General features: G+C 40.2%; 2 protein-coding genes across 3 annotated transcripts in view; one reads left to right on the top strand and one right to left on the bottom strand.

Annotated features, from left to right (window-relative positions):
- Positions 1 to 10,083, top strand: part of calcrl2 (calcitonin receptor-like 2) — a 34,812-nt gene extending 24,729 nt beyond the window's left edge. Inside the window, exons 6-13 of the mRNA XM_037773362.1 lie at positions 743 to 834; positions 1,875 to 2,004; positions 2,207 to 2,360; positions 5,573 to 5,633; positions 5,973 to 6,039; positions 7,121 to 7,339; positions 9,020 to 9,061; positions 9,211 to 10,083. Of these exons, the coding sequence (XP_037629290.1) occupies positions 743 to 834; positions 1,875 to 2,004; positions 2,207 to 2,360; positions 5,573 to 5,633; positions 5,973 to 6,039; positions 7,121 to 7,339; positions 9,020 to 9,061; positions 9,211 to 9,495 (1,050 nt within the window). The 3' untranslated portion in view covers positions 9,496 to 10,083. The remainder of the gene's footprint in view (positions 1 to 742; positions 835 to 1,874; positions 2,005 to 2,206; positions 2,361 to 5,572; positions 5,634 to 5,972; positions 6,040 to 7,120; positions 7,340 to 9,019; positions 9,062 to 9,210) is intronic.
- A 3,050-nt stretch (positions 10,084 to 13,133) lies between these two features.
- The window catches only part of LOC119490142 (E3 ubiquitin-protein ligase TRIM39-like), a 2,893-nt gene continuing 1,191 nt past the window's right edge, over positions 13,134 to 14,835 (bottom strand). For both annotated transcript variants that reach the window (XM_037773361.1, XM_037773360.1), the window contains exon 2: positions 13,134 to 14,835. This exon is cut by the window's right edge. In XM_037773361.1, coding sequence (XP_037629289.1) covers positions 13,998 to 14,835 — 838 coding nt within the window. In that variant the 3' untranslated portion in view covers positions 13,134 to 13,997.

The raw sequence follows: 14,835 nt of genomic DNA, 5'->3' as shown, positions 1-14,835 counted from the left end.
ATGATATGTCCCCTTTAAATATTTTATGTTCTATCGTCTAATTGTTTTGTGTGCCATTGCCTGTTTTTTTCTTGTATAAGATTGGTTATATATGATCAAATTTGGAGATGCAAAATTACTGTTAGCATCAGGGAATCTCTGAAGCAGATAGTGAGATTACTGATCATCTTTACATCCTTGGAATTCAAACTCAACATCTAACATGCAGAGTTATGTCTCTGTGGAGTTCAGGTTTAAATGTAAATGTAATCTTCTTCCTCTAGTTTTTGATGTGGGATTAATCATTTGAATTCACCTCATGTCTACAAGTACCGTCTATACTGACTTAAACCCGCAGGTCATTTAGGATTTGTTCCACTTGGAGGATGGCGAAGCTCCCAGATATTTCTCTAGCAATGGTCCTTGTAAAGATTGTCTTCCATGAATCTCATTTATTTGCCATGACATTTGGCCAACAGTAGGATTATGTTCCCCAGTGCATCTAAATTGATGGCCATTCAGGAAACATTTTCTTTTCTGAATTTCCCCAAAAGACTCATATGCTCTACAGATGTTTCCTTTGCTGTGGTCCATGCTTCAAAGAGCATTTGTCTTTTGATAACAAACTGTATAGATGTAAACTATGCAAACACTGTAACTGCTTTACTACGCTGGTTTACGTCTTGAACTTAAAATATATCCATTCTTATTAAGTGAATTTATTCCTATTTATCATGAATATACCACTTCTTTGTCCCTGCAGTTTGCCCTCAGTCTCTACTCACTGGCCGTGGTGGGTCACGGCCTGTCTATTGTCTCCCTGATCATCTGTCTGATCATCTTCTCCTACTTCAAGTGAGTCAGGACTTCTCTTCTAATGTCCGATCTGACTCAACACCTCGACAGTCTTCATATACCTCTCCTACTTTTTCTTTCCTATTTCAGTGTCAGTTTGTGTATGACAGCTTAGAAACCGGTATAAGCTGCTTGTACAAATAAGGAAACAATGTTGATGTTTATAACATAATCACGACAATATGGTCGGTGTAATCCTGCGCTGTGTATCAGTTTATGTGGAGAAAAAGTAAATAGTTTCAAGCTGGGGTAGGCAATATATTTTTGGCGTCATTGGGGGAAAAAAATCCATAATAACCTTTCAGCATATTGTAATTCAAGTGTTCTGAGAGAGAACCAGACTTCTGCACCTCCTCATGGCTCTGTTTTCCCGTTCATTTTTATGAGAGTTGCTCAGTGGTGCATGAAGCCAAAATAGCTTGACTGCCAAAAGATAAAGTACACGGAACATCCGGCGATTTTCCGCATCCATTGGGTCTGTAGAGCTGGCGCAGTAGCGTTTCCTTTAACTCGGCATCCCAGCCCTCGCTCAAGCCTCGGTTTGGGTCTCATTCACATGGACAGAGGAAGGAAAATAGTTTGGGATTCAGCTATAAGTGCATTTAACTTTTAGGACATAATAATTTAAATAAGGGCTATTCAAGTGTTCATACTGGGAAGTCGATTTGCCTAAAAAAAATGAGGTAAAGGTGCTGAGTTACAGACGTCTCTTTCCCAATATAAGTCTATAGGAAAAAGTATTTTTGGGCCCAATGGCATCAGGTGACGGACACGGAAGTTGGCTACTATGAAAATTAGCTTGAAAGCCCGGCGCTCTTCCTCGTATTTCCACTTCTACCACTTGAATTACAATATGCTGAAAGGTTATTATGGAATTTTTGCCTAATAATTGCCAAAATAAACTGCCTCCCTCAGCTTTAAGTTGTGGGTATTTTTTATTTTTGCTAGAAAATCGTCCAAAACTGTTTGTTTACAATTTTATAGAAACATTAACTATACCTTTCCTTCCCTCTCTCTGTCTGTCTGTTTCTCTCTTCCAGGAGTCTTAGCTGCCAGAGAATCTCCCTCCACAAGAACATGTTTCTCTCCTTCATCTTGAACTCCATTGTTACTATAATGTGGCTCTCGCTCAATGTAGCTAATGACCAAACCCGAAACGCCAGCAACCCTGTGAGCTACTGGATTTATCTTTCATCAATATTTCATCCCATTGCACTAATGAATTTCCTAATTTCCCCATGTTAAAAAAAAGTCCCACACTTAACTTAATGGTGTGCTCATCTGGCATTATAGTCCACATCTATGTGCATTACTCAAACTGTGACTGGTTCTCTGTTTGTAATTATTTACTGTATGGATTCCTGTCCGTCAGTTGAGCTGTAAGGTCGTGGCTGTGCTTAATCAGTATACGTCTACTTCCACCTACTTCTGGATGCTGTGTGAAGGCATCTACCTCCACACGCTCATCATAGTGGCTGTCTTTGTCGGGGAACAGCAGCTCTTCTGGTACTACGTCCTGGGATGGGGTGAGTCAGGAGGGTCTTAATCTCTAGAAACAGATTCTGCATTCACATGTAGAAATGTAATCTGGGAACCCACCGGCTATCATCTGACAATGATTTTGCTTTTTATTGGTTTAAAATGAACTTGCAAACTGGCTACTTGTGAAACAATGCAGTCGTATACGTCATCTCTCACTCCAACTCCAGTCTCGCATCTGAAGTTGCTAATAGGACTGTACAAAATTAGCAGCGTGCAGAAAAGGAAGTCTTCATCACAGGCGCAGTGGTTCAGTTGGTTCAGGGAGCTCACTGAATTTATGAGAGCGTCTGCAATCTGTGACTATATTTTAGTCTTGAATTCTTTTGTTGCACTGAGAACATCACATTTCCACCATAATTCAATACATAAATGTATCCTTGAAGCCAGAATGTACCTGAGCTTAGATAAGTGGGCTTTTCATCTCAGCTCTCATGCAGGCATCCAGCTCTCATGTATTAGTAATGGGTTCTTTGGTTCTTCTGTCTCTCTAAGGCTCACATCTTTTTATATCTTTACTGTATAGTGTGCCTGTAATGAGCATGACACATGTCCTTCATGCCAGCTTCACTTTGAACTCACTGCTGTTGCTGCTGGTACTGAAAGCTTTCTGACTTGAGCTTTCTATAAGGGTCTGGTGTGTAGCATGTAAGGGGATCTATTGGCAGAAATGGAATATAATTATATTTCATTTTTTTTATAAACTGGAAAAACAAAGTTTGGAAACTTGTGTTTGGTGGATTATTTCTCTGTTGTTACAATGCTAATTGGCATTGTATTTTACATCGTTGGAAAGCCTGTTTATTTACCTTCGCAATGATGTCCAACTTGTAGGGATCATGTATTTGTGGGATGAGCAGCACAGCTGATTATGTGGGGAGTGCCCAAGAAAAATTTGCCAAAATGCTCCGTCAATGGTAAACAATGTATTCTCCTGTTGGTATTGACTCTTGTTTTGAGTTGTTTGGTGGATTGGATGATTGAACTCTCTATCAGTAACAAGGAACAAACAAGACATATTGGCCATTTTATACTTTATTCATTTAATCCACCGTCAGGAGCCTCAGTAGCGGTGGAAGATCCATACGCAGCCACAACAGCCTGGCACCTCCTCCTCATGCTGGTCACCAACCTGGTCACACGTTGCTGTGGGATGGCGTTCCATTCCTCAACCAGGATTCGTTGCAGGTCAGCCAACGAGGTTGTGTTGGTCACTCTAACACGTACAGCACGCTCAAGCTGATCCCACAAGTGTTGAATTGGGTTGAGGTGTGGACTCTTGGCAGGCCGTTCCATTCTCTCTACTCCCACATTGAGGAGGTAGTCTGTGATAACCCTGGCTCTGTGGGGGCGAGCGAGGATGAAGTTAGGTGCCAGATTGTGGAGATATGGGATCGCCACTGGCTGCAGAATCTTATCCCGACATCTCACTGCATTGAGATGGCCTTCAATGATGACAAGCCTTGTTTTGCCAGTGAGGGAGATGCCCCCTCTATCCATGACACTGCCCCCACCAAAAGCTGTTACTCCATCGGTTCAACAATCAGCATAGCGTTCTCCGCGTCGTCTCCATACTTTGACCCTGCCATCCAACTTTCACAGACAAAACCTGGACTCATTGCTGAACATGACATTCCCCCACATGTTCAGGTTGCATTGTCTGTGTTGTCGACACCAACGCAAACGGGCCTGACGGTGAAGGGCAGTCATTGCAGGCTTCCTGGTAGCCTTCTGAGAATACACTGTTTACCATTGGCAGAGCATTTTGGCAAATTTTTCTTGGGCGCTACCCACATAACCAGCTGTGCTGCTCATCCCACAAATGCATGATCCTTACAAGTTGGACATCATTGCGAAGGTAAATAAACAGGCTTTCCAACGATGTAAAATACAATGACCATTAGCATTGTAACAACAGAGAAATAATCCACCAAATACAAGTTTCCGAACTTTGTTTTTCTAGTATATATATATATATATATTATAAAAGTATGTTTTCTGTAGTGTATAATCACCTGAAAATAAGAATCGTTGTGTTTTCGTAACATTAAAATGAGCCGTTTATATCTACATAGGGAGCGGGTCCTTTCCACAGAATGGACAAACCAAACACTGGCTCTAGATAGTGCCATTCGCGTTTTTAGCTTTTTTCACGTTTTCGTGTCGGTCACTGAAGTTCTCCTACACGCTTAGCACACGGGAGAAGTTTCAGTTAGTTGTAATCTGCAACCTCACCGCTAGATACCGCCAAATCCTACACACTGGACCTTTAAAGGTATAATATGTAACAGTTGTCGTTGCTGTTTGTAACACACGGCATTCACAGTTGGCCGCTCCTCCTCGGCTCAGCGAGTGAGTGAGGGAGAGAGAGAGAGAGCAGCGATGGTTGAGCGAGCTGTAGAGTGAATGAAGAGAGGGAGCGGCGTTAGTGAGGACACAGCAGTGAATCAGAGAAATAAAACGTTATTGCTGAAACCTAGAAACGTCCCGAACACAGATAAATAATAAGAAAAGAGAAAATACAGGCAGAGGGCAGGTACTCTGTAGATACAGACACCACCACACACTTCTAGTAAGACGTAAGTGATGATTGAGAGAGATTATTTTTTAATCATATGTATACATTGTTTTTTTTTTTAATTCCTGCTCATTATACCCTTAACAGAAAATGTATATAGCCACTTGGGTAAGTAAGTTGCTTAAAGTTACTTAAAGGAGTACTTAAAGGTACTTAAAGGAACAGTTTAACATTCGGGGAAATATTCTTATTCGCTTCTTGTGTTAGATCTGAAGATCGATACCACTGTCATTATGTGCGACCAATATGAAGCTGCAGCCAGCAGCCAATTAGCTTCACTTAGCACTGAAAACATCATATCTCAAATTATTGTTTTTAAACTTGGGTTTTTGTATGGATTAAATAAATGACATGTGACAAATGAATTATTCAGCAAGAAAGTGAATATGAATATTTCCCAAAATGTCGAATCATTTCTTTAAAGTTAGTTTAAAAATAATGAACAAAATTTCTTTCAATAAAATATATTATTATTATAACTAATCCAGTCTATCAATATATTGAGGCGCTGTATTACTTTTCATATTATGTTTTGATATTGTGATGCAGCTGCAGAAGCCTGTGTAGAGATCCAGGATGCCAGTCTGATATTTCTGTCTGTGTTTCCCTCTCTGTCCAAAGGTTTTCCCATCGTTCCTGCCGTCACGTATGCTGTGGCCCGCGGGTTTTTCTATAACGACAAGTAAGACGTAGTGTGTTTGCTGTTGTTCTGTGAAGCCCAAGTCCAGATCAAGGCCAGGAATGTTGCAGTATGCAGTCTACTGTGACATAACTACAGGCTTGGGGGTTTCTCCCTCTGTCTCCTTCCTCTGACCTTCTACTCTGTTTCAGGCTGAGAGGATTTGTAAGATATCGATTGTCCTCATCAAGTGGTATTTGCGTGAAGCCCTTTGTTTGCTGAGTCTAGCATTAATGATGAACGATTCAGGCTTTCAGTGATTTAGGTCACTTTGCATGGAAATCTCACTGGAATGGAGTCTGGAATTTCAGGGTTTTTTTTGTCTCTCTGTGTTTGTTTCAGGTGTTGGATCAGCTCTCACACATATCTGCTCTATATCATTCATGGGCCCATTCAAGCTGCACTAGTTGTGAGTAATTAATAAAAGTATAATTTTATATATACACATATAAGGTATTCCCACTTGATATACGATTACTATGAACAGATTGTATCTTGCTTGCTCGAAATTTATCTTCAAAACACTGCACTAACTGTGGTAACAACGACACACTGGCAGGGTGGAGATGGCTGAGCAGGGTTTTTGAGGAGATCTTGATTATGGTGATGCAGTGCAGCTGGTGACTCCGGCGCACCTGCAGATAATCATGCACAACACAGAGAGAGTGCAGCTCTTAGGCAGACAGGTTACCATGAAACATAAAGTTCAAGGAGCAGATGTAAAACAAAACTGCTTTTCAAATACTTAGTGACAACAAAGGGCGTAATGGTAGAGTACTTCCACCTGAATCTTATAATGTAGATACAATGTGGTACAGATGCAAATACAGTCAATTCAGATACGCTACTGGCAGTAATCAGTCAGTTTCTAATTTACTGACTTTCTGTTTCTGAAAACATTTTACGCAAGAAATAGTGCATTACAGTAACAGAATCTTAATTCATATTTGATCAGCGCTGCCTAGTTTGACCGTTTGATCGGAGTTCGCGAGTGATTGACAGCTGCCTCCGTTGAATGAACAGCCAATAAGAACGCTCTCTCTCTCTGAAATTACCTGTGATTGGCCAAAGTCCCCCGTCAGAGCCGTGAGGAGATGCAGAAGTCTAGTTATATCTCAGAAAACATGAATTACTATATGCTGGAAGGTTAATATGGACTTTTTGCCAAATGATGCCAAAAACATTCTGCCTACTGCAGCTTTAATCTGACACTGAGATGTAAAAGCATTTAAACAACAAAAATTCATCAAAATTATATTGTGTTTTCTCCATGCATACTAACAGGAAAGGAGGTTGTAAGAGACTAACTTCCATGAGCATGTTATTTAAAGGTGTCACCATCAGGCCAGTCATTACCACTCTTTAGATACAGTAATATGCATAGATGGCCCTTCCCTTCAAGTTTAGTAAAGTCAGGTACTGCAATATCACAACAGATTTCTGTCTCCCTTCTCTTCCTCTTTCATTTCATCATCTATCAATCTATCTAGGTGAACTTATTCTTTCTCCTGAACATCGTCCGGGTTCTAATCACCAAGTTGAAGGAGACCCACTGCGCTGAGTCCACAGCCTACATGAAGGCGGTGAGAGCCACCCTCATCCTCATTCCTCTGCTGGGAGTCCAGTTCATCCTTTTCCCCTGGAGGCCGGAGGGACGCATCAGCCGGGCCATCTATGATTTCTTTGTAAATATCGTCAGCCACTTCCAGGTATGGTCAACAATGAACTGCACATTTAAATTTGAACAAAAGGATGATACTGCTACTCGCCACAGAATTTGGATTAAAGTTAACTATAACCAATTTTACACTAATAGCCTTATGAATACATTTTAATTCACAAGATTTCATATTTTCTGTTCCAAACACATTTGGTGTTTGGCATGAAGGCTTTCCATGCTATTAAATACCATTCAACTCCATAGTAAATACCATTTCATTTTCATTAAAAGGACAGTGTGTAGGATTTGGCAGCATGGTTGCAGATTGCAACCAACTGAATACCCCTCCGCTCACTCCTCCCTTTTCAAGGCTGCGGTAACGTGAGCCGTCGAGTGCGAAACCGTGGTAACACTGTTCGCCTCACTCAGAGGTCATCCTTACCATAATAACACTACTTTAGGAGCAAACGAAGTCAGACGGCGGCTGGCGGTACCACGGTTTTGCACTCTACGTCTCACGTTACCGCAGTTTCACAAGGGTGTCAGAGAACTACGGCGGCCTTCAGGTAACTAAAAACATGGTGGACTCTCTGAAGAGGCGTCAGGTGCCATTGTAGCAACTGCCCAATCCATTCTGCGCATGTGCGGGCACGCCTACCCACTATACCTTGCGGGAATACCCGGCCCTACTTTGCCTCTGATTGGCTACTGGCTTCTAAACCTAAACGCTACCGGTAGGCTCCGGAGCTGCCGTGGCTGAGGAGAGCGGCTTAACCACAGCAGCGCCAAAAGCAGGATACCCGGTCCGAACACGATATGTTTTTTCATCATTAAATTCACTGCTGAGAATTTTTGAGTCAAGAAATCAACTGTGTAGATTTCGAATATTGGCAGTTTTACGAAAAATTGATTGACGTTTTTGGAGTTGAGAAGCTCCATAAAAGCCAGCCACCTGGCCAGGCACGCTGACAGAATCTGCTATGAGCTGGCTGGAGCTCTATACAGACTGGCTAGCGACCCGGCCAATCACGCTCACAGAACCCGCTGTTTCAAGAGACCGTCTCCTAGACAAGAGGCTTTTATTTCCCTGTTGCGTTCATGTTTAGGAGCAAGTACCCAATCAGAGGCAGAGTAGGGCGGGTCATCCCGCAAGGTATACTGGGTAGGCGCACCCGCACATGCTATATCGTATCGAGCAGCCGGGACAGATCGGGTACTGACAAGAGGACCCGCTCCCTATGTAAATATGAAGGGCTCATTCTAAGCTAACGAAAACACGATTCTCAGCGTCAGGTGATTATACACAAATGAAAATATAGTTATCAATTTTATATTCCATTTCTGCTAATACATCCCCCTTAATGTTACACACTGTTCCTTTAAGCAACAACATCAACAACTTTTAACAATTTCCTCCACACTGCGGCGCATGGTAGAGCTGTTCTGTGCTGCTGTATTTGAATAAACAAGTGCTATTGGGCCTCTTGCTTTTGGAAGTTGGACCTTCAGCTGCTCTGTATATTAATATTAATATTAATATTAGAAAAACAGGTTTCTAGTGATTGCCAGTCTCAAATTCACAGCAACTAGAGAGAAAGAAAGTATACCTCATTTGGTCCATGTTTTTCAAATAAAACGTGATGATTCATTTACATTTATTATTTACAGGATAATTTCACTGACATCTGTGCCTGTATAAATATTTAATCAATGTCCTATTGCTTTGCAGGGACTCCTGGTGGCTATTATATTCTGCTTCTGCAATGCTGAGGTACATTAAAACTATCATATTTCATGTTTCAAAGACACTTTAAACTGCTGGGACTCGTTATGACCCAGATAATGTAAACTGTTGTGTCACATACAAGATGCTGCACGTAGCCTCGAACTAGACTAAACTAAACTTTTATTGACGTCCAGGCCCAGTCGGCACTGAGGAGGAAGTGGGCTCAGTGGAAGTCTGCCTGGGGTAAAACCGGCTGGGGAGAGACACCCACCACCAACAACCACTTCAACTACCACAACAACTCCTCCATTACCGAAACCAGCCGCGCCACCATCAGCTTGGATGAGACTGCGCCTTATCAACAACATGAAAACAGCCAATTCCTGTCCCAGGAGCAGAAAAAAGCCAACGGGCAGCAGAATACATGCAGCAACGGGGAGGTGGACATTTTCAACAAGTTGGAGACCACCGACATCTGACTGGAGGAAGCACGGAGGTGATGGTTGATACGCCAAACACACACACACACACACACACACAGAGAGAGAAAGACAAAAAAAAGAGAGGTTGCAGGTGAATTTTCAAAATAAAGGTAAACTGATTGGGCAGTGTATGTACAGAATATAAGAAGAGCACTTAAAAAGGATGTGAACATACACATTTTTATAGTGACAGCTCCAGTTTTTGGACTCTTATTGAGAAAAAAATAATTTATATCATGGTGTCATCCTGTAATCCTAGTATAGTCATGTTTTTGCGTACATGTGTTGTCGCTGGAATGAAGTCCACTTATGTATTTCGGTTATTGTTTTTTCTAGTTTTTATAATGTGTTTCTTGTTAAAATGTAGTGTTACAAATCCCAAACCTGCCATTTTTGATATCCCAAATGCAGAGCTGTTTATGTAATCTGTTGCCTTATGAAGCCTCTTAATGCTTTACCTGTGCACCACTGTGACCAATGAATGTCATAGCCCACTGATGTGATCCATATGTTCTTTTGCATGCTTTTTGTCGTCACTGACCTGCGAAAAAGCGAGCATCCCAATTTAACCCGTCTTTCAGAAAATGAAAACCAACCACACTGAGAGAGAAACTAGGACTCTCAGTCAGAGGAAGTGTACGCTTGGCCAGAAGACCTAAAGTTTTGAACATACACTACTTCATTTTTCATTGCATGTAATCTGCCCTAGAAACAAAGAACGTATATTGCCAAGAAGTGAAAGTCAATTGTTCGTTCCATTGCAACATCAGCACCCAGCAGCAAAGCTACGCTTCCGCCATTTTGGACTGAAAGCGTACCCGGACGCCAGTAAAACGTCCGCATACAAAGTGCCGTACAAAAGTAAAACAAAACTATTTCTATTCTGTTGTCATATTTAATTTCTCTACTGAAATGGCCTGTGTTGAACAATAATAATAATATAAATATAATAACCGTTTTCAATCCAAAATGGCGGCAGCGACTATCGTAAAAAAAACACTGGAGTTTCACCTCTTCGCTTCTATAGGCCTACTCTTTGCTAGAAAGGCAAAACACAGTTAAGACTAGAATCTGACTTTGTGACATCTGACTTACCATATAAACATGTAAAATACTACATAGAAGTGTAAAATTTCTGCTAAAACAGGGTGCAACCTAAACTGTAGAAACTACATTATGGTTTGGTAAATCACAGAAAGACAGCCAACGCAACAGCTAAAGCAAGAGTTACATCAAGTTCAAACTAGCTGGAGATAGCCACAGCTAGCCTTGGCTAAAGCTAAAACTATATTTATTTAGCTGTTATCTGTAACAGAAAAATATCCATTTTGATGAATATGGCCATTCACTTTGTTATTCCACATATCTAAATAAGACAGTTGTAAAATCCAATCACGATGGAGAAAGATTTAACACTAACGTTAACCTGGCTAAAGTCATGCTAACTGTACCCAGTTTAGCAGAGTAGCAATAGCTGTCATCTCAATCAGCTATTGACTCTCATGGAATTCATTTGATTTGTTGAAGTTCAGTTACTTTTAAATTGTGTTTATTTTTCAATGTATTAAATTGTAAATGAATTACTTATATTGGCATCAATATTAATATTAAGTGGACAGACAGACAGACACCCAGTAAAACAGAGAAACATAGGCCTTAAAGAGGACCTATTACACTCCCCCCCTAACCGAACCAAACTCTTTGAGTTAGCCCCGCTCTAACTAGCTTTGTTTGAGGGCGTGTCAAACTAGCCGTTATGCAAATGTGTTACTTGGTGACATCTCCACATTATGGAAGAAAAGGCAGTTCAGAAGCAGAGTTTCTGTGGGGGAGTTACTCCCTTTTGCCTGGACTTTGGACTTTGTAACTTTGCAGACCTTTTACATGCACAAAAAAGCTATAACACACTAAAGGAAAGGAAAAAAAGCACAAAGGCATAATAGGTCCCCTTTAATGTCTATGAACCATTTTGTGAAGATTATCCAAAAGCAGTGTTTTAGGGATAACAGGTTTTGTGATAATGATTGGGTGGGTAAAATATAACCTCAGTTAGGCCTACGCAGTTTGACAGCTAACCTGAAAACCTTTTTTTTCTCAACTTCACCATTTCAGTTTCTTCTATTTGCCTTTGTAGGGCAGTAATGTTGAAAACAGAAGTCATATTCCAATTTTGGTTGATAAAAACTAGTTCTTGGCAGGTAAATGAACCGAAGAAACACTATACCCACATTATCGCTGTAAAATAAGTTTGTTAAAAGTTGATGGTTACTCACTATATATATTTACACAAATCTTCAAAAATGTAATGGCAAATAAACAGACCTCATTTGAACATGGAACGTAGACTAATATGATGAAAGGGCTTCTGAATTTAAGATAAAGATAAAACAGTGGCAATATGTATGCAACCAAGTAGTGTGTTGCTAATTTTAAGCCTCATCTGATTCAAACTGATTTACTTCCTGGAACTAAATTATGTCCTGAACATTATGGGTTACAACTCACCCGGAGCAGAGCTTTGAGTGCAGGAGAATTACTGGTGCAGAGATAATGGAGCTGTGGAGTGCTGCAATAATCTCACTCATACATAATCTCTGTCATTTTCTTCACTTACTCCATTAAAAACACAGGGTTTGGGGGATTTTGGCCAAAACGTGCTTTTCACAAATAGTCCCTCCAACTTTGTTACAATTGGTGGGAGAAAATGTTATTTAATATCTCACAATCTTCACTTTCTATTAGACATTTATAGTAATACAATGGGAAATCTAAATATGATGAACCTTTAATACACTGAAGTTTTAAGACGAAAACAAAGATGAGACAGAACACATTTAGAATTCCATTTCAAAATGTTTCCGTCTCAAATATAGCTTTTGCAGACAGAACAAGTCTGTGCCAAATTAGTGTATAAATTGTTAGGAATAAGTGTTTTTCCATCTCTTATTTACTCCACATGGGAAGGAGACAATTTCAAAGATTTGTCATTATTATTATAGTGCTCCTATTGCTTTGTGATGTTCTGTGTTATTATTGTTGTGGCTGACAAAATTGTCTGTTTCACTATTTCTAATGTATTGTATTATTGTTATAATGTGCTTTTTTGCAAATACAATTCCCTGCCCACGGAGATTTAATTTAGTATTTTTTCCATTGCACATGTACCCTGCTGTGTGTACATTGGTAGGCTAACAGTACCAGCACCCTTTTCAGTTTCCACTGAATACTGAGCAAGTCTTATGTTTGAAAGTGAGCTTGTAGCAAATGTATTTTGGTATTCTTCATGGATGCATCCACAAACAACATACTGGGAATACAAATGTTCCAGTGTGGATACAGCAGGCTACATTGATGCAATGGGAATACAACACAATTGTGGTAAGAAAACGGCCGAGAATGTTAAAGAATGACGGTTCGTCAACTCATTCTGCACGGGGATCCCACCACCCTGTACACTTTTGCCAATGCTACCCAGTAGAGAAACAGCCATCATGGACATATTTGTAAAGAAATTTGAAAAACATTCCAATAAAACGTCAAAAGAAAAGTTCAATTCAAGCATATTATTGTATATATATTTTTAACACTGCCATTTATGTGTGGAAATAAAGTTGTTTGAACATAAACCTGTGGTGTTCAGTGAGGTGTGTAATTATTTAATCTGTGCCTCAATCTCATTTCCCAAGGTTTATAATGTATAACAGTAGGCTACTGCACTTATCAGGCATTTCCACTGCTGCGTTACTCCATTACAGAGGGAAATATTATCCTTTTTACATCTTGCTAGTTAATTGGCAGATAGATTTTCTTACAAAATATATGAACAATTTATGTGAACAGTATATTATGAAATGAAAAGAGTGTAACCTCCTTTTTTATTAGAACTGTAAGTTTTGTGTTAATGCTGGTTGTTGAAACACAGTTAATATTACCAGCTGCACTCACCAGTATTTGATAATACATTTTCAAATTTTCAAATTTTCAAAATAAAACACCCCAACAAAAAGTTTCTTCTTTTGCACAGGATTTTACTTCAGTGACAACTGATTAAATGAATAACAACATAAATGCATATTCAGACATTAAAACTCAATAACCAGATGACTGAATAACGAGTAAAAATACTGACCATTAAAATTACATAAACAATTGATTGATATTGTCGGTGTTTAACTATTATATCTGATGTTTCTGGACTGCTGCATTAATGTGCATGCTGCATTTTTACTGCTGTAGTTGTTTAAGGTTTTGCTCATTTTAACTCCTTTATATACTTTTGGCTAGTTTATTCTACAGCAATGCATCATATTCATCATTGTTTGTAGTGTCACTGTCCTGTGAGAACCATGAATCTCTAAAAAGTCAACTTTTCATGGAATCAGAAAAACAGCCCTGAAGATTAATTCTGAAGACAACAGGTTCACATTGTAAATTGCCACTGAACATGTATATTTGTTCTGTTATATGACAGTGGACCTTTTCATTTAAATATCATCATTCTACTTGACAGGACAGATGATAAGAGGGGCAGAGTTTTCACCACCATCATTATTACAGGGATTGAAGTATGGGCGGAGTTTCTCAGTGAAGGAGCAGTCAGTAAAGGAGTAGACAAGAGCTGCAGCATCTACGTCATAAAAGTAGACCAGACCCTCCTCATAATCTACAAACACCCCCACCTTCTGAGGCTGAGACTTCAGAGAGAGACCGACTTTAGGGCAAGCATTAGCTTTGTACTCATTTCCATTTCTCAACCATATAGTCCAGTTACCATCCTCAGGGCTCAGTGGGATATTTCCTTTCCTTTTGATCGACTCTCTGGCCACTCCTAAAGTCCAGTCAGTCTTTCTTTTAACTTGAACCTCAAAGTAAAATCTGCCTGAAGAGAAACTCTGCTTTCCTAAAACACAAGAACTATCAGAAAATCTCTCTGGGTTGTCTGGGAGATTCTTCTTCACATCACCATCATTCAATTGTTTCCCATCATCAGACAGGATGAGAAAGGGATTAGCTGTATCAGGATCAAGTGTCACATCCACTGCATACTGCTGGACCCTCTTAAGCTCAGCTTGAGCCAGCTTCTTCTTCTCTTTACTGATTGTCTCCTCCAGCTGATTCACAGCTTTCACCACAATCCCCTCATATGAAGGTGGACGGACGCTGACCTCTGTCCAGTCCTTGGTGGGTGGAGCAACTTTCACGGACGGGAAGCTTTTGAGAAGATGGAGGTGGTCCTCAGAGCGTTTGAGCTGCCCCACCTCAGCCCTTGTCTTCGTCAGCTCAGAGATTTCCTGTTCCAGCTCTTTGATGAAAGCTTCGGCCTGTTTTTCTGTTGTT

The sequence above is a fragment of the Sebastes umbrosus genome, chromosome 6 (genome assembly GCF_015220745.1).
Source record: "Sebastes umbrosus isolate fSebUmb1 chromosome 6, fSebUmb1.pri, whole genome shotgun sequence".
NCBI lineage: Eukaryota > Metazoa > Chordata > Actinopteri > Perciformes > Sebastidae > Sebastes > Sebastes umbrosus.
Note: the sequence above shows the minus strand (reverse complement) of the source record. Positions and strands in the feature narration are given on the sequence as shown.